At 32.1% G+C, this 25,409-nt stretch overlaps 1 protein-coding gene across 12 annotated transcripts in view; it reads right to left on the reverse strand.

Moving 5' to 3' along the window:
- Positions 1-9,179: 9,179 nt before the first annotated feature.
- LOC120086318 (VPS35 endosomal protein-sorting factor-like) overlaps positions 9,180-25,409 on the reverse strand; it is a 53,973-nt gene continuing 37,743 nt past the window's right edge. For 11 of the 12 annotated variants that reach the window (XM_039042897.1, XM_039042896.1, XM_039042900.1 and 8 more), the window contains 9 exons: positions 24,909-24,992; positions 24,391-24,552; positions 24,130-24,217; positions 23,024-23,131; positions 11,840-11,906; positions 11,639-11,738; positions 10,715-10,831; positions 10,571-10,627; positions 9,180-9,550 (listed from right to left, as the gene is read on the reverse strand). In XM_039042897.1, coding sequence (XP_038898825.1) covers positions 9,416-9,550; positions 10,571-10,627; positions 10,715-10,831; positions 11,639-11,738; positions 11,840-11,906; positions 23,024-23,131; positions 24,130-24,217; positions 24,391-24,552; positions 24,909-24,992 — 918 coding nt within the window. In that variant the 3' untranslated portion in view covers positions 9,180-9,415. The remainder of the gene's footprint in view (positions 9,551-10,570; positions 10,628-10,714; positions 10,832-11,638; positions 11,739-11,839; positions 11,907-23,023; positions 23,132-24,129; positions 24,218-24,390; positions 24,553-24,908; positions 24,993-25,409) is intronic. The other variant, XM_039042899.1, reaches the window with a different exon arrangement.

Genomic DNA, 25,409 nt, shown 5'->3' on the forward strand with positions numbered 1-25,409 from the left:
TTTAATACTTTCCCCCCTTATCTTCAAATTATAATAATTGGACTCTCATAATAAATTCTCAAAATAGAATATTGCATTGTAAATATGTGGGGGAAAAAACAATTTTATAATCTATAAAGGGAACATTAAGAGTAGATTATTTGAATTGTGTTCAATTTAACTACTTTGTTAGCAATTTTATATTGATATACTTTTTATTTTATATATATACTTTTTGTTATAGTTTAAACATGCAGAATTCAAATTTCTAATCTTTTAAACAAGGATACGTTTTAATCAATTAAGTTATGTTCAGTGTAAATGTACTCTTAGTATACAAATATGTTAATGGTTTAAGTTTAATGAAATCCCCGTGCTTCCACCCAATTTTTTTAAAAGTGTATATGAAATTTGAAACAATTACTTATGTCACTAAAAGTAAGAGGTTCAAATCCCTTAATCTAAAAAGGAAAAGACAGTTAAGTACATTCTTAAAAAAAAAAAGACATTCTTATATTACATTTTAATTTTGCTTAATTAATAAAATTGTTTCTTAGTCTCATTATTTTATGAGTTATTATTTTCAAATGATCAATTACCAAAAATATTTTTAAATACAACAAAATGTCACTGTTTATTAGTCACAAACACCGATTGACATCTATCAATATTGGGATCCATTTGGATTGACTTGAAAAGAAGTGTTTTTCAAAAAAAACTTATTTTTATTTAAACACTTTTGACAAAAGTGGTTGGAAATACATTTCAAAAGCTGTTTTGAGTTGTTGCCAAAAACGCCAATTTTTTCAAAATGACTTACTATTTAAATTAAACACTTGAAAATGCATTCCAAACACACTTTTAATTATGAGAATCATTTGATGTCTATCAGTATCTATCACAGTAGACAATGACATTTTGCTGTATTTATAAATAAGTTGGTTTATTTTCCTATTTTACATTGAGCTCATTTTTTAGAGAGAAAATATTAAAATCATGTAAGTGCAAAATGTTAAGAACGTAAAAGATCACAACAAAAATAAATAAATAAATAAATCTTAGAGAGAGTGGGAGATGGAAAAGAAAAGTACTTTTTATTGTATATGAAAATATGAATATGTAATGTGGAAGTAATTCCAAATGATTTTGGTCCTTTGCTTGCAGCTCTTTCCATAATCCATTATGAGAATTGCCTCTTTTCCTAATAGGTTTGGCCCTTAAGTTAAAGAAAAAGTTGCATTGAAATGCCAACCAAATCCTTCTATTCTATTATTCTATTACTTGTCAAAGTCAAAAGGTGCTTTCTTAATTTAATCATTTTTCTTCTAATATTTATTCATTATATATGGAGGTTGCATCCATAGCTTAAGAGTCAAATAAATAAATTTAAAAATTTCTTCATCCAAACATATTTCAATTGATTAAGGTATCGATTCTTTTTTATAGGTAGAAAGTTTTAATCACTATCTTATATATTTTGTAGTTTTGTAATGTTATATTCTAGTCAAAGAGAAAAGAGGAAGAAAGAAAAAAAAGTTATGTTTATCCAAAAGAAAAAGAAAAAGAAAAATTTATATATTTAAAGATATGAACCATGTGATAATTGTGATCATAATGTATAACTTTAAGAGGCATATATAAATTCTTTTTTACCTAAAACTTTTTTTAAATTTATTTAAACTTATTCAAAATAATGTCTACAAATCAACCAATAAACCTAGTACTTTTTTGTTTTAAAAAAGAAACTTAAAATGGCTAGTTTAATAACAATTTGGTTTTCAAAATGGGTTGTTTTCAAATATAAGAAAATGAATCAACTTATTTATAAATATAGTAAAATGTCATCGTATATAAGTAAAAGATACTGATAAATATCTATTAGTGTCGGTCATTGATGTTGATAGATGTCTATTTTAGTGTCTATCACTATGATAATAGACAATGACATTTTGTTATATTTGAAAATATTTTTAGCAGTTTTGTCATTTTAAAAAAATACTCCTTTGAAAATTATGCTATTTTTTTTTGGTTTCTTTACAATAGTTTTCAAACCCATTTAGGATTTATTTTTGAAATCCTAAAAAGCTATTTTAGGAGAATCTTAACTGCCTACGTTGTTTGGTAAAATAACTTATTTATTAATCTACCCAGAACCCATAATCACTTTTAAAATTGTTCTAACGTGCAAAAGTTATTTGATGGAGCTTTAGATTTTAACTTTCATAAAAATTTGAGATGTATCATCCCTTATCTATCTCAAATTTTCGTTTCATAATTTATATTCCAAATTTTAATGGGTTCAAATTCTTATAATGATTATTTTTTTTAAAAAAAAATATTTCATAATTTTTTTTAATTAAAGAAAAATGGTTGCAATTCAAATCATATATATTTTCAAAGAATTATATAACTAAATTCCACTAATTTAGTATTAATTTACCAAATATGTTAACTAGTTTTTTTCTAATTTAAAATTAAATTTTATCAAACACACTTTTACTTTTATATACATATGATTTTTCTAGAAGCATAACTGCTAACAATTTTTTTAAAAGCTACGATAATCCCAAACGTAACCGAATCATCTTTTTTGAAGTAAATTTTGAAATCTTAGCCAAAGTTCAAAAACAAAAACAAATTTCACAACTTGGCATGAATCTTGAAAATATTGTTAGAATGTAGATAAAGTAAACTTATAGGTGGAGGAGATATTTATAAAATTTAATTTTAAAAAATAGAAAACTAAGCCTCGTTTGATAACCATTTGTTTTTTTAAAATTAAGTTTATAAATATTACTTCTCGTTATTGATTTTTATATTATTATCTACTTTTTAGGAATGTTTTTAAAAAGTCAATCCAAATTTTGAAAACTAAAAAAAAAAAGTATTTTTATTTTTGAAATTTAACTAAGAATTCAAAGGTTCAGTTAAGAATGATAAAAAAACATAACACAAAAATTGTAAGAAAACAAACAGAAAATTAAAAAAAAAAAAAATCGAATGACTATCAAATGGTACTTCATTAATTATCAAATGAGTACATAAATTTTCAAACTTAGTGATTTTTTTTTAAATGAAAAAGAGATAAAACCAACATTTGAGTATAACAATAAAATACCAAAATTTCAATAACATATCATAAATAAAAGAGCTCGAACACTTTTTCTTATTTAAAATTGCATTAAATTACACATTAATTAAGTCAGAGGAAGGAAGAAGGATTTACCATTTTTATGCATTTTGTTGGAAGTCTTCTGCCTTTGAAAGCACTGACAAAATAAGGCTGTTTCATATTGCTGGATAAAGATGCAAAAATGAAAAATAAAAGGGGGCAATAAATAAATAAATAAATAAAATAATAATAATAATAATAAAATTCATTCACAAATCACAATGCTTTGCAAAAGTTTGGCCTAAGTTACAACTGTCCAAACTACATAAGTTTAGGTGTTCGGTATCATTTGTTGTTCTAGAAACTAGAATCTTGTGAAAATGTCTTAAGGTATAAGTAGGAATATTTGGATTTTTGTGTTTATTTCATGTTTTTATTAGGGTTTGGAGATTTGAACTTTTAATCGGTTGGTCGAACATATATATTTTAATCCGTTGAACTATGTTTATATATAAAATTTGTGTGAACTGTCATTGTCAATAACATTAAATTATTATTTATATTTTCTTTAATAATTTTGTATCGTAAATTTTTTATTTTCTAATTTTATATCCTTTTTATCGCATATTAAGTAGGGATATTTTTTGTAATTTTGATATGAATGTTGATGTAGTATTAGGGTTTTATTGGGATGCTATTTAAAGCCTCGTCATTGAGTTATTTTGACAAATTACTACTAGCATTTGTGTTTTTTTTTCCTTCGAGTTTAGTCCCAAAAGATTCTTGAAATATAAAATCTTAGATGTTGAGTTGTTTGCCAAGAACATTCAAGTAGGGTTGATCATCTTAACAACTTATGAAGTGTTCGAATCTTGGGTAAATGAACACAAATTCTCAAGAGTCTTGATCTTAAGACAATCTATGTCTAATCCAAGGTAATAGATTTTCATATCACATGTATGAGGGTGGATATTGTACACATAATTTTTGTCCTATTTCTCAATCTAACCTTAAAAAAGTGTTAAACTTTAATTTTTATATACTTAAAATAAAGATGTACATTAAAAGAATTTTTTTCAACAAAATTATATATTTATACATAAGAAAATATTATGAAGGAACAAAGAGGAACCAAATGTAATGAGAAGTGCATAGGTATTTTTATAACGCCCGGCGTTTTCATATGTTTGGAAAGCATGGTTGCGATCTTACTTTGTTTTGTGGGTAAGTGCTTTGCTCTTTCACATATGTATTGTGCTTGAAATCAATGTGATGTGATGACAAATCTTTATAGGTGCACACGTGTTTTCATCTTAATAGCGTATGTGAATCTTGCATAACTGTCTATCTGTACAATAGGGGTGTGTATGACTGTTCTCGTCGTAGGGGTTACTTATTGATTATTTTAAATACTCACCTTTTCCAATTTTTTTTCTTCAAATAATGACAAAGACGTGCAGGGCGTAAAACGAGTTGTTGCTAGTTAGTGCTAGGAGATTGTGTCTTGTCGAACTTCTGCTTTACATGTTTTTTTTTTTTTTTAACTCTTTTGTTAATTTACTTTTGGATTCAATGGCTAATCTTCATATTCTTTCTTGAATTGGAAAATTATTCGTTTCTTTCAAAGTTATAATTATTCACCTTTTATATTTTCATGGGATCTTGAAAATAAAAGCTTTTGCGCTTGTTACTTCTTAAATTGGTTTGGCCTTTTTTTTTCAATTAAATTTGTTTAAAATCTTTGGATTTTCTGTTCTAACAAATTTTGGTTTTAGCATGCACCTTTCCTTGGGCAAAATCAGGTCATTACAATTTTATGAGCTATTAATAATGCTCTATTTTTTAATCAATTTTATTCTTTTGTCAATAAAATGATTTATTTCTTGGGAAAAATCACCCAATTTTATCGTAGAAATAAACAGAAAAATAATAAAATGATAACAAACTTAAGAAATACAAGAATCTACATGGAAAATTCTCACGATTCAAACTGGAGAAAAACCACAACCCTTCAAAAAGAAATCAACTATGTTGAAAATTGTTATAATCACACAAAATAATTCACTCATTGATCCTAATTACAAGAGCACTTTCCAATCGATGGAAAATAGCCTAAGAACTTATTAGACAATGTAAGAGCTTATTGATCTATCAGACAATTTTAAAGTCGAAGAACATTATTTTATATACGAACTATAAAGTTTAGAGACTAAACTTGTAATTTAACTCTTTTCTGTTTTGTTTCACATTACTAATATATGCATTGCCTGGTAAGTTCAACATAATTTAGTGATTAAGATAACTATTACTTTTAAAGAGTAAGTTTAAATCTTCATCCGTTACTATTTCTTTTTCTTTTTAAGTACAACAATCGTAGGAGTGATAGATCAAACAATTGATCTTCGAAGAAGGAAAGATGAATGAATGTATGTATAAAAAGGTGAACCCCATATGATGAAGTGTTTTGATGGGTAAGACATTGCATTAAATGGGAGGTTCATATAGTGTGAAAGGAAATTGACAAAAATGATGCATTTGGTTGGAATTGGAAGTCTCAATTCTCAAAAATTGACTTTGGAGTTAAACAAAGGAACCACAATTTGCATATTTGCTTTTGGAAGCACTGACAAAACTAAGGCTGTCATCATTTCTTGATAAGGATGCAAATGAAAAAAGGGCAAAATATTGCAATAAAAGCTACCTCCTCCATTACAACTCTGCAAAATGCATGGACAACTCAAAAAAGATTCAAAGTCTTATTATTGGTTTTTTTTTTTTTTTCTCTTTTCTTTTATTACAAATATCCATTTACATCTCGAATTGTATCAATTTAAGCTCTAAACTAATAATTATATCAATTTTAATTTCGAAATTTTCATAAATGTATCGATTTAAATCCTAAACTTTCATAAATTTATTAATTTAAACCTTGAGATTTCATAAGTGTATCGATTTAAACCATCCATTATGTTTTATTTGGATACACTTATGAAAGTATTGATATAAGTATGAAAAGGGTTTAAATTGATACGGCTATTAATTTGAGGTTTAAATTGATACTACCTTAAAAGTTCAGGATTTAAATTAATACAATTATTAGTTTAGGACTTAAATTGATATATCTCTCAAAGTTGAGTGCTATAAATTGATATTCTCTTAGATTTTTTTTTCCTATTCAATTCTATCCTTTTTCTTTTTTTAAGTCTTGGAATCTATAGTTTTAAGGGAAATATATCTTTATGACTCCCTAGATCTTAATCTTAGTTTTAGTTTGACCGGTTTAAAATGTTATACTTTTAATCTTGAGTTTTGAGTTTAATTTTATTTAGTCTTTTAAGTTTCAAAATTTTTATTCTTGAATTTTGAGTTTCATTTCAATCTGATTTTTGGGACGGCAAGATTTACATTTTTAACCTTAATTTTTTCGTTAAGTACTTCTACTGATTAATTTTAAAGATTTAAATTATTATTAATAAATTAATTTTAACCAATTTCTCATCATTATCTTAATTATTTTAAAGTTAACGTTAAATACCAAAATAATTAGGAAAATTATTTCAAATGGTAAAACTGTTGAAAATATTTACAAAATATAGCAAAATTTAAGAACTATCAATGATAGACTGATAGAAATCTATCCATGTCTGATAGTTCTCAAATTTTGCTATATCTTGTAAATATTTTGATTTATTTTTCTATATTTAAAAATAGTCCAAACAATTATTAGTAAAAACCCAAGTATAAAAATATAGAATTTTGAAAACCTATACACCATATAAAAATTAAAGTTAAAACTCTTCTAATAAAACTAAATGGAAAAATATTAGGAAAGAGTCAAAACGACTAAAAGATACTATTTTTTTTTTAATATTATTTTCCTTTTAACATTTATTTTGAAAACTTCTAAAATTTCAAATCTAATCGTCTGATCAGAGTTCATATCCTTGTATAGTTCCATCGTTAAAATTTATTCCAGGCTATTAAAATTTTCATATCTTAATTGTTTTTTTTAAGCACAAATATCACTTTTAGATTAAGGAGAAATATGGAGTTTACTAGATTTTTTTTATAAAAAAATTTTATAACACGAATTTACTATATTTTTTTAGTACAACAAATAATTGTGAGATGGAGGATTGAACCTCCAATCTCTTCCATCAGAGTGTATATCAATACTATTGAACCAAACTCATTTGGACAAATTTACAAGAAGTTGGAGGAATATTAAGATATAATTTTAGACTGAATTTCAAATGAATAATTATAGACCGTCTTAACTATCTAGACTTTTTGGACTTTTCAATGTATTCTTATTTTTTAAAAAAATTTTATAACAAATATTTTTCTTAATGTCTTAGACTTTACAAAGTTATTTGACATTTAAATCATAGAAATATCTCAAACAATATTTAAATCCTATTTTAGTCCATGAATTTTGGATCTTATTCTATTTTGGTTCATAAACTTTAAAAAAACGTTTGTTTCAGCCTCTAAACTTTTAAAAGTGTATATTTTAGTCCTCACTATTAAAATTAACTTTTCAATAGAAATGTGAACGAGTTTGTATTTTTTAATGACTAGACTCCATATGTATTGAAAAAGATGAAGGTAGCTAAAATGGCAACAACCAACACACTAAAATATTAAACAACTAAAATTTTGAACTAAAAATTCTTTTATATTCTCCTGCTTTACCACCTTATTTAAAATTGAAACTCCAATTTTTTTTAGCATAGCTAACTTAATTGGTAGCCTAGTCAACCAAAAATATAAGTCACTTCACCCTTTTGTTAAAGGTTAACAAAATCTTAATATAGCAAGGACTATAATAAACACTTTTAAAAGTTCAGGGATTAAAACGAATATTTTTAAAAGTTTGGAGACCAAAATAAAACAATATTCAAAGTTCAAGAACTAAAACATACATTTTAAAAGTTTCAAAACCAAAATAGAACATTATTTAAAATTCAGTGACCAACATAAAATTTAAATCTTTAAACAATTATTTTGTAAGTTGTAACAAAGTAAAATTAAATATCAATATAAAAATAATCGAAATGTCAACAATTTAGTATTAATTTTCTAAACATGATAACCTGTTTTTTCTAGTTTAAACTAAATATACCAAACAATATTTTATTTTATTTCATAATTGATTTTCTAAAGCATAAGTATTCGCAATTATTTAAAAAACTATACCGATCCCAAACAAAATTTCAAAGTTAAAGATAATTAGCACATTCCTTCTACAAGCCATCATGAATCATTTGAGAGTTAACCCTTGCTTCATAAACATCACTTATTGCCAGAGTATGACTCAATTGATACACAACATATATTAGCAACTTTGAAGTTTAAATCTCCCACTCCAAGCCATGGACTCAGATCAGAATCTAAATTCAACACCTTATTTATCCCAACATCCTTGCAACCTTACACGTTATCATCTTATGCTATCAGACTATTTCCACAAACCAACACTTGTACTTTCAGCATACTTTATCTTCACTTACATGCATCCTATAAAAATTCTCAGGAGATCACCCAACATAGAATTACTTCAAACTAAGCACACTTAACCTAAAATTCCTATTATTGAACCACCGAAAAGAAAGGTACAGTTTATTAATATATGTAGTAACTTCAAGTAATAATAATAATAATTAATCAACTAACCTTTTTGCTTATTATGTTAAAAGTGATTAATATTTAGTTATTGAATAAAACATATTCATACTAAAAATTTATAGCTCCCAAATTTCAAATTCAATACTCAAAGTTACGTCTCTCCCAACCAATACGAACATAACTCAACTAATAGAAATTTATACTATCGACCTCAAAGTTAGAAGTTCAATTCTCTCCCATATTTTTCCAAAAAAAAAAAAAATCCTCACGATGATTTTAGACTTTACATTAGTGTTTGTGCACTTTTCGAATTGCCACAAATAAAAATAAAACAACACATAATTTCATAAATTTACAGAGATAATTGCTCAAATGGAACAAAAGTTTAATTCTTTCCCCCTTTGCACCCAACAAAAAGTCGAATTTAATCTAAACTTTGAAAGCATCCCATTGAACCATGAAATTAAATAGATAATACAAACATGCAACTTATATACCCTCTTTTAAACCAAGCTAAAAAATTATTCAAATTTATCACAACCCTAATTCTACTTTCACAACAATTTCAAAAGTTAATCCACAAACCTCAATACACCCATTCAGTATTCCATTTATAATCTCAGAAATTTATACAACAATTTACAGGTCACTTTTGCCAAATTGATGCATTTAATAATAATTCACTAGAAATTCCCATCAGCATTTCACTAACAATTTTGACTTTTCTTCTAGGAGCTGGAAGGTTGACTGCAAATATTTGTTGCTTTCATTCATACACAATTTGGCAGTCTCTATCAACTTGGAGCAAATTGCATATGTTTCATCTTTTATCTGTCACAAGAGAAGGTCAAAAGTATGAAGAGGAAATATGTTAAATTATTGCTTAAAATAACATTTTAGCCCTGGTTTCGTATCATATCGGTACCTGTATTTAATGCCTAATTTTAGTCCCTACACTTTCAGTAAATCTTAAAACTACTCCCAAGTCAACTTATTATTAAAATGAAATGGAACCAAAGTACATGAACCTAAATGAATTTTATCCCCCAATTATTTGTTCGGTATGGTAAAAGATGATCTGTTAGTAATTTCCCACGGTATATACAAGAAACTTACAATGTCCTTGGTGGCTATGAATAAGCATTTCATATAAACATTGGATGTAAAAATATAATTATCCTTCAATCTGATCTCCAGTTTCAGAACTCACCTTACTTTTTTCTAACTAACCCATCCCATAAGGTATCTATCTTTACTTTTAGAAGTAGATCTACTTTAACTTCTTCCATACTTGGTATGACAACAAACTTGGGAAAAAAAAAATCAATTATACTCCTAAACTTGGACAACTATGATGAATCAATTTAGACTTTTCATAAAAATTCTGTTTTTAATTTAGTAATACATAACTTTTAACACGTGTATAAGACTTCTTTAATGGAAAGATTAATGTAAATTAAATAGAAATGCAATAATCATATAGATAGTAGCAGTTGTTTTAATTAAATTTGAGTGGTCTTTTCATCCATTCATCTTCCTCTATTTTCCTTTACTTATTTGGAAAGAATTGTGTGATTATTTTCTTCAACTTTGGTGGAATTTTTGAAGAGTAATTTTATTTTGATGATTTTTAGCCGATTATATGAAATCAAATAAAAATAGTTATAAATTGCTAATAAATTATCAAAATTGATTCACTCGTAAAAGTTCAAGATTTAAATTGACTCACTTATATAAATTCAAGGTTTAAATTGATAGTTTTAATTTATATAACCGCAAAACTTAAAGGCATAAATTGATATTTGGTCTCCAAAATTTAGGCTATCCTAAAAAGATTTGATGGCAACTTACTGTGAAAGACGATAGGATGGAATTACAAGCTTCAAGGGCCATTACTCCACGTGCAGCCTACTCAGATCAGAACAGAGGGTCAGAAGCTGGGCTCTAATAATTAATGATACAAAACTTGAGTTATTAAATATATGTTATAGTTACCGGAGAAGACTCCTGCAGAACAGCATCAACTAGATTCCGTACAATATGCTTAGACAAAGAGACAAGTTCATACAAATAGGCCGAGTCACCAAAGAAGATATTGTTTGAACCCCACAACTGTAACAGAGAATGAACTTCAGGCTCTTTTTATAACTTGCTAACATATTGTTGGTTTTTAAAAATTAGGAGGTTGATATTGTTGCTCAACAACTGATTCCACATTTTGACAAACATTCTAAATTTCATTTGAATTTTAGAAAAAGAAAGTAATATTTTTTAATGTTTTTTTAGAAAATGAATATTATCGAGCTGTATCCGTCATCAGTCTTCATTTTTACCACACAAAAAACTCAAGGCAAAAGCCATAGCAAAAATTATTAATAAGCAGGCCCCTGTTTTTTTTTATATTTTTTTGTGGGGGGTGGTGGGAGTCCAAAAGGTTTCCAGTTTTGGAAAGATACAAAGTCTGTGACAATGGAGATAATTTACCAAATGTACTGAAAATAGATGGACAAGAGCATCGGAGCATCACTCTCCTATGTCCCGCATCAATTGATGTAAAAAGAAAGAGAGTGCAGAAAAGATATTAAAAAACTGAACTAGACCAGAAGCCTCTGTCATACTCATACAAAATATAGGACGAAGGTTGTAACATGTACAACATACAGAAAAACAAAACATAGGATGAAGGTTGTAACATGTACAACAAACAGAAAAACAAAACACAGGAGGAAGGTTGTAACATGTACAACAAACAGAAAAACAAAACATAGGATGAAGGTTATAACAAGTACAACATACAGAAAACCATCCACAGTTCTAGCAAGTTGCTAAATATATTATGTCTTCTTATCGTGTATGAAGATCTCAAGAACTAATAACCATTATTTTTGAAATATCAATTAAAGATGACAAACAACATACCACTCCATTATCTGCATGATATGGGAGTCTATTTTGGGAACATGCTGCCAATAATGGAAGTACCGCACATAAAATTCCTGTCCTCATCCTAGGAGTCATCCTGCATTGATGTTGAAGAACAAGTGTAAACGTCACAGACATAAAGTAGAAAATAAAAATGAAACAAGATTTGCAACACTTATGATTAAATAAATGCTCTACCATGGTATATCATTTACAAATGATACTAAAATCTTCGGGAAGTAGGCACTTCCATGACCAGGATTACCTTCAAAAGAGAAATGAAGCTATGAGAATTGAAAAATTGTAAAGCACATGTGCCGTGTGTGTGAGTCAAAATTACATGATCAAAACACCATGTGGAATTTTTGTAAAAGGGCTGGAAGCAACAGGGTGGCATTTGGTTGAGTGGCAGACGACCACAATTATGTTTCGCGGGTACAGGAAGCTTGTTATTAGAATTTTATTTCACCAGGGGAATGGCTTTGGTGTCCTCCCTAGGAGAGGAATTCAATGTAGCACAATTATTGTGGACATTCTTTTGGTTAACTCCCAAACGGTTAGGCTATGAATCATCTAAAAGACAGGTTGATGTGGTGCAAAGCTCAATAAATTTTAAATAACTTTTAAGCTCAATATAATAATTTAGTCAGTTTTTTTATCTTTTCTAGAGTTTATGGGTTCAGATTGACGTTTCTAGTTTTTCTTGCACTTTGTTATGGCTTCTCTTTTGTAGTCTTCCACTTCTTCCACGAAAGTTTTCTGTTTCCTTTTTACAAACAAACAAAAAAAATAACAATAACAATAATACCAATAATCATCTAGGAAGGCGGTAGATATCTTATTATTAGTCGCATCATTGCATGTCTAAGATTTATTTTTTATGTTAGCAACTGTTAGATAATTTTTTTTTTTTTTTAAAAAAAAAGAAACAAGCCTCTTTAGTAAGATAATGAAATGAGACAATACAAAGTGATAGTAACAATAATGAAGAGATAGAACTAAAGCCTAAGGATCAACAAGTGCACAAGGACATCTCAACTAGGTTGACACCTCCTTAGCACTCTTATAATTTCAAATACAATCAATACTAACCAAAAACTAAGGTTCCAAGAACAAATAGGATGTTAGCAACTGTTAGATAATTTTTTTCTTTTTTTTTTAAAAAAACAAAAAAGAAACAAGCCTCTTTAGTAAGATAATGAAATGAGACAATACAAAGTGATAGTAACAATAATGAAGAGATAGAACTAAAGCCTAAGGATCAACAAGTGCACAAGGACATCTCAACTAGGTTGACACCTCCTTAGCACTCTTATAATTTCAAATACAATCAATACTAACCAAAAACTAAGGTTCCAAGAACAAATAGGAGCTGTTACAAGCAATATATGATCCGAAACAAAGCGATACAAAACTCAGAAACTAATACTAGAGTATATATGTAAACAGAGGAGCTTATTAGTTTCTTGTCCTGGGCTTTCATGTATACCTATATATATATTAAGCTCTAATCTATAGAATGAATTAGATTCTTTAGTATTTTGATATCACAATAACATAGTATCAGAGCTCTAGCCAATTAGGGTTCGGTTGACCTTAGGGTTTGAGAGTTTAGAATCCATTTATATTTAAGGTTTTGGGTAGTGTTTAGGTTCATTTCTGCCTGTCGCTGCTGTCTACAGTGTATTCACCATCTGTCGCTGCTGCCGCTGCCGTCACCACCATCCGCTGCTGCCATTGCAAGTTTGGTTAGTTTTTTGCGTTATTTTTTGACACCGCTCATTCCAAAGGGAAGCCCAGCCTCCGATCTACAAAACCGTGGTGGTCCCGTGTCCATCTGATCAATGCATGAGCTTCACCCGCTGCCTTAGTCCTCTGCCGTCAGCCCATGCACCGGTGCATGAGAGAGCGCGTGTGACCGGAATCTTCTTCGACTTTTGGTTTTTCTTCCGTTTTCCGCTACTCTGGACCTGTTTGTGTTGTTGCTATGGTCATATTCAGCTGGTGGTAGACATCAGTTTGGAAAAGGACCAATTTTTTATTGGAAACCTTGTCTAGTTTAACTTTTCAATGGATTTTTCAGAAGTTGTGTAGTCTATTAGGTCTGATTTCGTGGGTTCAGATTAACTTTTGCAACTCTACATTTGTAATTCACATATGGCTAAATATGACCATGTAGTGATGTCTAATGTGGTTCAATTACGGTCTCAATCCATCCATGGTATATCTAAAAAGCCCGTTGTTCATTCGATGAGTTTGCTAAATCTCAACAATGCCAGATATCATTGAAAGCATCTTCTTCATCATTTGCACATGCCCCTTACAACCATTGCTAATTTAGGTAACATGAGTCATTGTCTTCTTTCATCCTCTACACAATGGGTCATAGACTCTGGTGCTACTGCTCATATGACAAGCAATCCCAACTTATTTTCTACCCTTTTGTCTTCTACATCCCTCCCCAGTGTTACCTTAGCAGATGGATCAAAATCTTCTATTCTTGGATCTGGCACTGTAACTCTCAATCCATCTCTTTCTCTGTCATCTGTCCTACATTTACCCAAGTTTTCTTTTAACTTGATCTCTATTAGTCAAATAACTCGTGACCTTAATTATTGTCTTATTTTATCCTGGTTATTGCTTGTTTCAAGATCTTGTGACGAAGAAGATTATTGGGAAAGGATATGAATCTGGAGGGCTTTATAATTTTGATCACCCGATATCGACATCAACAACCGTTGCTTATTCTGGCATTGTTTCTCCGTTTGATGCCCATTGTCATCTTGGTCATCCCTTTCTCTCAGTCTTAAAAGAGTTGTGTTCTCAATTTCATAACTTGTCCTCATTAGATTGTGATTCATGCCAGTTTGCCAAACTTCATCGTATAATCTCAAGCCCTAGAATTGATAATCGAGCCAATTCTCATTTCAAATTAGTTCATTCTGACATTTGGGGTCCTTGTCTAGTTGTGTCTAAAACTGGTTTTTGGTATTTCGTTACCTTCGTTGATGATCACTCTCGCTTGACATGGGTATATTTTATGAATAATCATTTTGAATTACTTTCACTTTTGTAATTTTCATGCTAAGATTCGAACCCAGTTTGGTGTTCCCCTTAAAGTGTCGAGAAGTGACAATGTCGGTGAATATTTTTTAGAAGCACTTACATCGTATCTAAATAAGCATGAAATTATTCATCAATCATTTTGTACTGACACTCCTTAAAATGGTGCTGCTGAGCGAAAGAATCAGCATCTTCTTGAAACTGCACGAGCATTATTCTTTCATATGCATGTTCTAAAGCAGTTCTGGATTGATGCGATTTTAACGGCCTGTTTATTTTTAATTGATCGCATGCCTTCATCAATTTTTAAAGGTTAGATTTCATAACATGTTCTATTTCCTACAAAACCTTTGTTTCCTATTGAGCCGAAAATATTTGGTTGTACTTGTTTTGTTCAAGACGTTCGTGCTAATTTGACCAAATTAGATCCAAAATCCTTGAAGTGCATCTCTTAGGCTATTCTTGTGTTCAACAAAGATACAAATGTTATTGTCCTAGTTTGAACAGATATCCCGTATCTCGTGATGTTACCTTCTTTGAGGACAAGCCTCACACTCCATCTTTGTCTAGTATGAGTTAGGGGGAGGACGATGAACTCTTTATATATACCATTTAGTCTCCCACACCCAATCTTAATCCATCTCCTTCGACATCTATCCCTCCTTGTCCACCTATTATTAAACAAGTCTACTCTCAACAATAACAACCTCTAGATGATTGTCCTACTCCAGGAGATTCTTCGTCATCAGATCCAGGACCAAGTGATGACCTTCCTATTGCTCTTCGTAAAGGTAAACATTCTTCTGCTTTCCCTATTTCTTCTTTTGTCCCAATGACCACTTATCATCTTCAACATGCTCTTTTGTTGCATCTCTTGATTCTATCTCGATCCCCAAAACTATTCATGAAGCTTTGTCCCATCCTGGTTGGCACAGTGCCATGATAGAGGAGATAAATGTCTTAGATGATAATGGTACATGGGATTTAGTATCTCTTTCTGCTGGAAAGAAGGCAGTTGGATGCAAATGGATGTTTGCAACTAAGGTCAAATCCTGATGGCTCAATTGCTCAATTAAACAACGCTTGGTTGCCAAAGGCTATGCTCAGACATATGGAATTGATTATTTTGATATTTTTTCTCCCGTTGAAAAACTAACTTGTGTCAAATTATTTATTTCCATGGTAGCATCTCACAGTTGGCCTTTGCATCAGCTTGAGATTAAAAATGCTTTTCTCCATGGTGATCTTCAAGAGGAATTGTATATGGGGCAACCACCTAAATTTGTTGCTCAGGGGGAGAAGGATAAAGTGTGTCGGCTTCGCAAATCGTTGTATGGGTTGAAACAAAGTCCACGAGCATGGTTTGGAAAATTTAGTCAGACACTTAAGCAGTTTGGAATGACGAAACACAAGCTAGATCATTCTATCTTCTATCAATGATCTACGGGTGGTATTATTTTACTCTTCGTATATGTTGATGATATTATCTTTACTGGGAGTGATACATTAGGTATGTTATCTCTTAAAACATTTCTCCAAGGTCAATTTCCTACTAAAGACTTGGGAATTTTGAAGTACTTCTTGGGTATTGAAGTCATGAGAGGCAAGAAAGGTATCTTTATATGACAGAAATATTTGCTTGATTTGCTATTTGAGAACGGAAACTTGGGCGCCAAGCCATGTAGTACTCCAATGATGCCTAATCGTCAATTTACAAAAGATAGAGAACCATTTGAAGATCCTGAGAGATATAGAATATTAGTTGGAAAGTTGAATTATCTTACAGTAACATAACCAGACATATCTTATTCAGTAAGCATTGTGAGTCAGTTTATAACTTCACCCACAGTGGATCATTGGACTGTAGTACAACAGATTTTATGTTATTTGAAGGTTGCACCTGGACGTGGAATCATATATAAAGACCATGGTCATAGGAGGATTGAGTGCTTCTCAGATGCTGATGGACAGGATCAAAAGAAGACAGAAGATCAACTTCTGGCTATTGTGTTTTTGTAAGGGGCAATTTGGTTTCCAGAAAGAGTAAGAAACAGAATGTGGTCTCGCAATCAAGTGTTGAATCAGAATACAGAGCTATGGCACAATCGGTATGTGAAATAATGTGGATACATAAACTCTTATTTGAGTTAGGCTTTAATTTTACCATTCTAGCCAAGTTGTGGTGTGACAATCAAGCTGCTCCTCATATTGCTTCTAACCCAGTGTTTCATGAGCGAACTAAACATATTGAAGTTGATTATAATTTTATTTATGAGAAAATACAAGAAGTGATGTAGGGGTATTTTAACCAAACTAAGTCATCTTTTATAATTGTTGTATTGTTTAATTCTATTTTAGTTCAGGTGTGAACCCCTTTGGGTCTATTCAAAGGGGCCTACGTTTAGAATTAGTTAGTTAGGTGTGTAACAACCCTTTCCCTTTGGGTCTATTTAAAGAGACTATTATCTTCATTTTAAGGATGAATAACAATACTCCTACTTCAAGATTGCTCCAAGATTTGGGTCTACTTCAAGATTGGAATCAGAGCACCCTATGTGATAGGGCCTCATGGTGAAGGGAAATAATCCTCCTCCTTCGTCAAATGCGGAAGCATCCACCTCCCCTCGATCGATCAACAAGAGATTTACTGCCATCGAATTGTCTGTCAACCTGCTCAACAAGGGTAAAGAAGAAGAGACTCACGACAGCCTACAAGAAAATCAAGAAAGTGGTGAACAACAGATGGCTGAAACAAGAAAGACGGGAAAGCAAGGCCATTTTGTAATTAGAATTCAAGAACAAGCACATTCTCCTCCAAGAAATCAGCCAAGAACCAATTATACACAATTTCTTGAAGCCAAGAGAGGTTTGGGTGGTGCATCAGGTTCCCAACAAGCTCAGCTTAAGCGCGAATTCCACATAATTGGATAGGATATGACTCAGAATCTTCTAAAGAAGACATCCAACCATAGCTAGATAGCCATTATTCCCGAAGGATTTTTCAAGAACGGTTTATACCCAACTTATGGGTATTATGGACAAGGAACCTTCCAAGATTGCCAAGATTATAGGCATAATCAACGTGGACCACCATGGAGACAAGAATCAGACTACAAACTAAAGGTGGACTTGCCAACATACAACGGAAGAATGAATATTGAGATCTTTATGGATTGGGTTAAAGAGGTTGAAAGTTTTTTCGAATATATGGGCACTCCGGAGAACAAAAAGGTTAAGTTAGTATCTTTCAAATTAAAAACTAGAGCGTCTGCATGGTGGGATTAGTTGCAATCCATTTGGAAATTGTATCGGAAGCAACCGATTACAAGCTAGCCCAAGATGTTGCGTTTGATGAAGAAGAGATTCTTGCCAATTAATCATGAACGACTACTGTACAGCCAAATTCAACACTGCAAACAAGGGAATCGTTCAATTGAAGACTACACTTGGGAGTTTCAACGACTAAGTACACGCAGAAAATGAAAACCAACAGATTGCACGATTTCTTGATGGCTTGCGACCAGAAATTCGGGACAAAGTCCATCTGCACCCTATGACATGTCTGTCTGAAGCTGTTTCCATTGCTACAACGATTCAGGATGATGAGTTGCAAAGACAAAAATGCTGGAGCTCTAAATAAACGATGTGGGACAAGGCACCTACACAGACCAAGAAGCAGACAAGTGACAGCCCATAATATACTGCATTAGTGGCATCTTCATCCTCCAAAACAAAGGAGCCAACGAAGACAAATCCTCTAACAAAAGGGACTTCTACTCTTCAACCTCGAACCACTAATCCATATAATAGACCTAATCTAGGAAAATGTTTCAGGTGTGGACAACTAGGACATCTATCAAATGATTGCCCCCAACGTAAAAATTTAACCATTTAAGAAGTCGAGGAAGCCAATGACAATCGGGAGGACATGGATGACTTTCAGGTGACAAACCTGGATGAGGGAGACGAATTTTCATGTGTGGTGCAGAAAATCCTTCTCACACCAATCACAAATACAAATCCTCAACGCCATGCCTGTTTTGAACGCGCTGCACAATCAATGGGAAGGTATGTTCAATAATCATTGACAGTGGAAGCTCGGAGAATATGGTATGTAGGAAGCTGGTGCAGGCGCTAAAATTAAAGTTAGATCCTCATTCTCACCCATACAAAGTGGGCTGGATCAAAAGGGAGGAGAGGCCATGGTAAATGAACTTTACACCTCTATCCATTGGAAGTCACTATAAAGATCAAATCATTTGCGATGTGATCGACATGGATGCTTGTCATGTTCTCCTTGGACACCCTTGGCAATTTGACAACCAAACATTATACAAGGGACATGACAACACATACCAATTTGATTGGATGGGAAAAAAAGTTCTACTCTTACCTTTACCTACCAATATGTCCAATCCAAACTCATCCAAATCTCACAAACAAAAAGGGCAACTTTTTCCTTGATTCCATCCAAAAGCGCCATCACTCAAGCATCCACTTTTAGTTCAGATCTCCTTGTTAAAGACAGCAAGGACACTCACACCCTCCCTAGCATAATCAACACTTGGGTGACTAAATTATTGGAGCAGTGGCCTGGCCTCACCAAACCGCCAGAAGGACTACCACCCTTAAGGGATATACAGCATAACATCGACTTCATCCTAGGTGCTTCCCTTCCTCATCTACCTCGTTACAAAATGAGTCCACGTGAGTACCAAGCAATGCATGATATTATTCAAGAATTATTGGTCAAGAAGCACATTCAACCGAGCTTAAGTCCATGCATCGTCCCTACCCTCCTTGCTCCTAAAAAGGATGGCAGCTAGCAATTATGCATTGATAGCCGGGCAATCAACCGCATAACTATCAAATATTGCTTCCCCGTACCACGGATCAGTGACTTATTAGACCAGTTAGCCGAATCAAAGGTCTTCTCCAAAACAGACCTCCACAGCGGATATCATCAAATAAGGATTCGAGAAGGGGATGAATGGAAAACAACATTTAAAATCAATGAAGGATTTTTGAATGGTTGGTGATGCCATTCAGTCTCTCAAATGCACCAAGTACCTTCATGCGATTAATGAATCAGATATTTATGCCTTGCATCAACAAATTCGTGGTTGTATACTTCGATGATATCCTTATTTATAGCAAAATAAAAGATGACCATCTTACAAACAAAGGAAGTTTTTTCTACCCTTGCTACTAATGATTTAGTCATTAATTTGAAGAAATGTGTTTTCCTCACTAATCAAATATCATTTTTAGGTTTTGTCATCAATACAAAGGGCATATTGGCTGACCCAACAAAGATTGAAGCTATTAAAGGCTGGCCAACACCATCTACAGTGAAAGAGGTCCAATCTTTCTTAGGTCTTGCATCTTTCTACAGAAAATTCATTAAGAACTTTAGTTCTACTGCAGCCCCCCTCACCAACTGCCTAAAGAAAGGGCAATTTCTCTGGACCGAGGAAGCAAATAATAGCTTCAATAAGTTAAAACTTAAACTCACATCCCCACCAGTTTTAGCCAGCCTTGATTTCTCTAAACCCTTCCAAATCTCTGTGGATGCTTGTTGCAGTGGCATAGGGGCTGTCTTAACTCAAGAATCTCACCCCATAGAATACTTTAGTGAGAAACTTAGTGAAGGCTGAAGCTAGACAAAAATAGACCACTTACGAGCAAGAACTATATGCCTTAGTTAGGGCTTTACAATATTGGGAACGCTATGTAATCGGTAAAGAATTCATCCTCCTAACTGACCATTATTCCCTAAAATTCATTCACTCTTAAAACACATCAGTAGAATGCATGCTAGGTGGATATCCTTTATTCAAAAATTTGATTGTCATTAAACACACTTCTGGTGCTTCTAATAAAGTTGCAGATGCCCTCAGCAGAAAATCTACACTTTTAACCTTACTGCATGGATCTATTATTGCTTTTGACATGCTACCAGAAAGTTATGAACTAGACCCAGATTTTGGTATAATCTGGAAGCAATGCCAATCCCACATTGCAAACAAAGACTTCCATATAATGGATAACTTTTTGTTTGAAGGCAAACTACTGTGCATTCCACAAGGATCCCTCCGAGAAGCCCTATTGGCAGAAACTCACTCCAATAGCCTAGCTGGCCATTTTGAAAGAGACAAAACGTATGCCGCTTTGACTGAGATTTTTTTGGCCTCAACTACAACAGGATGTTAACAATTTTGTTAAGAAATGCCTAATTTGTCAAAATGCAAAAGGGCACTCTCAAAATGTTGGTCTCTATACCCCTCTACCAATTCCTACTAATATATGAGAGGATTTATCCATGGATTTTATCCTTGGATTACCAAGGACTCAACGAGGATTTGACTCCAACTTTGTCATTGTCGACAGGTTTAGTAAGATGGCCCACTTTATCCAGTGTCGAAAGACACCTGATGCCCTTAATATTGCCCATTTGTTCTTTAAAGAAGTCGTTCGACTTCATGACATCCCAAAAACTATAGTATCCGACAGAGATGTAAAATTCATGAGTTTAATTTGGAAAAGCCTATGGAAAAAACTAGGCACAAAACTAAAATTCAGCTCAACAAGTCACCCTCAAACGGATGGCCAAACTGAGTTAATAATAAAATTGGGCAATCTTCTTCGTTGTCTAAGCAGTGATCAACCACAAACATGGGACCTCACAATTCCACAAGCAGAATTTGCATATAATAATATGCAAAACCGCTCAACAGGGAAGTGTCCCTTTGAAATTGTTTATAGTCATCCTCCCCATTTAACTTTTGATCTTACTAATTTACCACCTTGTGTTGATCTCAACCCAGAAGCTGACCTAATGATTGATCGAGTTCAGAAAATACACGCTGAAGTCGTGGCCAACCTCGCTGCTGCAAACTCAAAATACAAAGAAGCAGCCGACAAGCATTGCAGAAAAACAACATTCTCCCCCGGTGACCTTGTCATGGTGTATTCAAGAAGTACCGTCTATCTGTCGGCCATCACTCCGAGCTTTCACAAAAGAAATACGAACCATTCACAGTAATACAAAAATTTGGAGACAATGCCCTATCAAATAGAACTCCCTTCTTCAATGAGCATCAACAACACCTTCAATGTAGCTGATATTTTTCCATACTACGCTCCAGACGAGTTTACTTTAGCTACATAAACTCGTGGACGAGTTTCTTTTGGGAAGAGCGGAAATGATGTAGGGGTATTTTAGTCAAACTATGTCATCTTTATAATTGTTCTATTGTTTAATTCTATTTTAGTTTATGTGTGACAAAGCCCTTCCCCTTTGGGTCTATCTAAAGGGGCCTAGGTTTAGAATTAGTTAGTTAGGTGTGTAACAGCCCTTTCCCTTTGGGTCTATTTAAAGAGACTAATATCTTCATTTTAAGAATGAATAATAATACTCCGATTACTCCAAGATTTGGGTCTACTTCAAGAAGGTTTGGTGTCTACTGGATATGTGAAGACTGGAGATCAATTAGGAGATATTTTCACCAAGGCCTTAAATGGAGTCGGAATTGACTACCTTTGTAACAAGCCAAGTGTGATCAACATATATACACTAGCTTGAGGGAGAGTATTAGAGTATATATGTAAATAGAGAAGCTTATTAGTTTCTTGTCCTTTATTGTCTTTTCCCTGTAGTCTAGGGCTTTCATTTATGCCTTTATATATTAAACTCTAATGTATAGAACGAATTAGATTGTTCAGTATTTTGATATCACAATAACACAACCATCATAACCATCATGACGTTTTGCACAAAAAAGTTGAAGCTATTAACTCAATAATACTAAACACACAACTTATCATTCCAGCTTATCATATGGAATACTTTATATCAATCTTCGAACATCTTGTTCAAACTATTATGCTTTATTCACCTTCCAACTTTGAAGCCCCCTCCCTAAATCAGCAAGTCATTACCCTATAACCTTTTCACCACTTTTTTGTTGCTAGAAGCCATAACATTGGGGATGTAATTGCATACGTTTCTTAAGTTGATCAATAAAGTACATAAAAAAGCATAGGTGTGTATTAGCCTTTTCAATCTGGCTAATAAAAATTATATCACGGTTGGATTGTAATAAGTATCTTTGGAGTCTTATTGTTGAAGTTTCCAATCTCAGACGTTGCTATGAAAATGGTTAGAGGGAAGGATAATTAGCACTAGCAGTCTACTAAAGCATAGTTACATTTCTACAGGAGATATAGTTTTAGCACAATTAGAAAGAAAAATCTCACTAGGATATATTAGCAAATTCTTTTATCAAAATAATAAGAACCAAAAGAGAATTATACTACCAGGAAGCATAACCAAGAAGCTGCATAATTTTTTAATTGAGGAGAGTAGAAGTTCAGCCTCAGCTGCTGCACGGGAGCCTATACAAAGAAGTTGATGCTTCAATTCATCTGTTACGTGATATTTATTTGAAGAATGGAGATCTGTTACATGATATTTATTTGAAGAATGGAAACCACTCTTAACAATAGAAGAAATAATTGCAGGCCAATAATAATCAGAAACATGTCACTGAATGTTTTTATTATAAATAAATCCAAAAATTTACGCACAGCAAACTGATGAAGGATAAGTATAGAGTTGCTAAATATTGTGATTTTTTTATATTAGTGAGTGTTCAGGCCAACCCTACAACATTTAAACATCAAGGAAATTTGTAGAATACTAAATCCTAGGTAGGTGGCTATCGGGGATTGAACTCATTCCCTATAAGTTCTTAATCTTAACTATACCCATGACCCTTATTGACCACTAGTCCAACCTATGATGATTAATCAATATAAAATAAATAAATAAATATTGACTTAAATAAAGAAAAATGAAACAGATAATTGTTGCAGTAATGTGCATGTTTATGAAAGATTATATAGTTACCCTCAATTTTATGTAAACTGCTTAGTATAACCATTAGTGTATAAAGATACCTTGTCTCCCCATACCTTTAAAATTCTCTTTTGATTATGGAAGTTTTATTTCTTATCAAGAAAATATATATTAATTGGGAAGAATATTATTATTGAGGCACAGAACCTCCTGCTCTAATACCAACTTGAAATTTTGGAAGAAATAAAGTTGTTGTATTTCTTCTGTATTCTAAATCAAATACAACATTCTCTTATATAGAAGAAAGGGAAAAAAAAATATGACAAATACAAATAACAAATATAATATACACATCGTGCACAACTATCATTACAAAAGATATAAAAGAAATCCAACAAATATCAGTGACACCTTCGCTTGCTTAGAAATTTTAGTAGGTCATAACCATATAGAATTTCTCTTTGTCAAAATTTAGAAGGTTGATTACTCGACCAATGGAAGATTTGAGTATGATGTTAGAAATAAAAACAGCAATAGCTTCCTCAAAAAGAAGTGATGAACTGACCCTCCTTAATTTCCATATTGTGCAAACAGCTGATTGCTGAATCTATTAATTCATCTGAGTGAGAAACTAAACCAGCTAACCAGGCGACCTGACATGAAAACAATCACAGATCTGGTTATACGCAACTCTCTCTAATTCAATGTCCACCACTATACGTTTGAGAGGAGGTTCATAGCATGTACTAAGAAGTTATATGAAAGATTAGCAACTTGTTTAAAATTACAAACAATAATATTAACACGGACGAAAAGATAAAGTTACCTCGGCAGTCTCAAGGTAAAGATTAAACTGCTTAATCTGAGCTGATATCGACGGTAATGTGACTTCAGAAAATGCTATACAGGCTTTGACAAAATTGGCATGTTTCATCACATCTTTTAAAGCCTTTACTGCTAAACCATTACTAGAATGTACGAGAGTTTCCTGACAGTAAGTCGAAACAATATCAAGAGACTTGAGATTGGTATGCAAATAAGAATCCATCTTGGGGGATATTTAGACATCACTGCAGCCTAACGTGTGCTTGTTAATTTTGTTTGCCATTAATAACCATTAGATAGCTTCTCTTTTTATACTTGAATTTGTAAGTCCCTTGGCCACAGTTGTAAGAACTGAGTAACAATCAGAGAGTTGGTTCTACATGATGACACAAGAAAATACTAGAATAGAGACTGAAGATTGAATGAGGCGATAAATTAGTTAGATAACCCAGTAAACTGCAAGAATTTATCAGAGTAGGAAAAGGTCAAATTGTCAATCACAAGAAAATACGCACCAACCTTAAGCTCGTCTATTTTACCAAATGCTCCACGACACTCAACTAAGAATGCTAGATGGCGTTCCCTCTCTATCCCAAAGTCCACCTGTATGAATTTCATACAAAACCACCATCCAAAAACCCTTAGCAATAGAAAATGGAAGTCACAACCTTAGGCCCCATTTGTTGACCATTTGGCTTTCTATTTTTTAAAATCATGCTTGTTTCCACATAATTTTTTGGTAAGTTTTCCACATTTCTTAAATACACATTTGAATTCTAACCAAAATTTAAAAAGCAAAATTAAGTTTTCAAAATGTGGATTTGTTGTTTTTTTTAGAAGCAACCCTTGGAAAAATGTCATCATCAATGAATGTGGATTTGTTGTTGAGAAAACATGTTTAAAGAGTAGATAATAAAACAAGAAAAATATAGGTGGAAGTAGTGATTGTAAGCTTAATTTTCTAGACGAAAACCAAAGACAAAATGATTATCAAATAGGGCCTTAGATATCAACTTAACT

This window comes from Benincasa hispida, chromosome 9, assembly GCF_009727055.1.
Source record: "Benincasa hispida cultivar B227 chromosome 9, ASM972705v1, whole genome shotgun sequence".
NCBI lineage: Eukaryota > Viridiplantae > Streptophyta > Magnoliopsida > Cucurbitales > Cucurbitaceae > Benincasa > Benincasa hispida.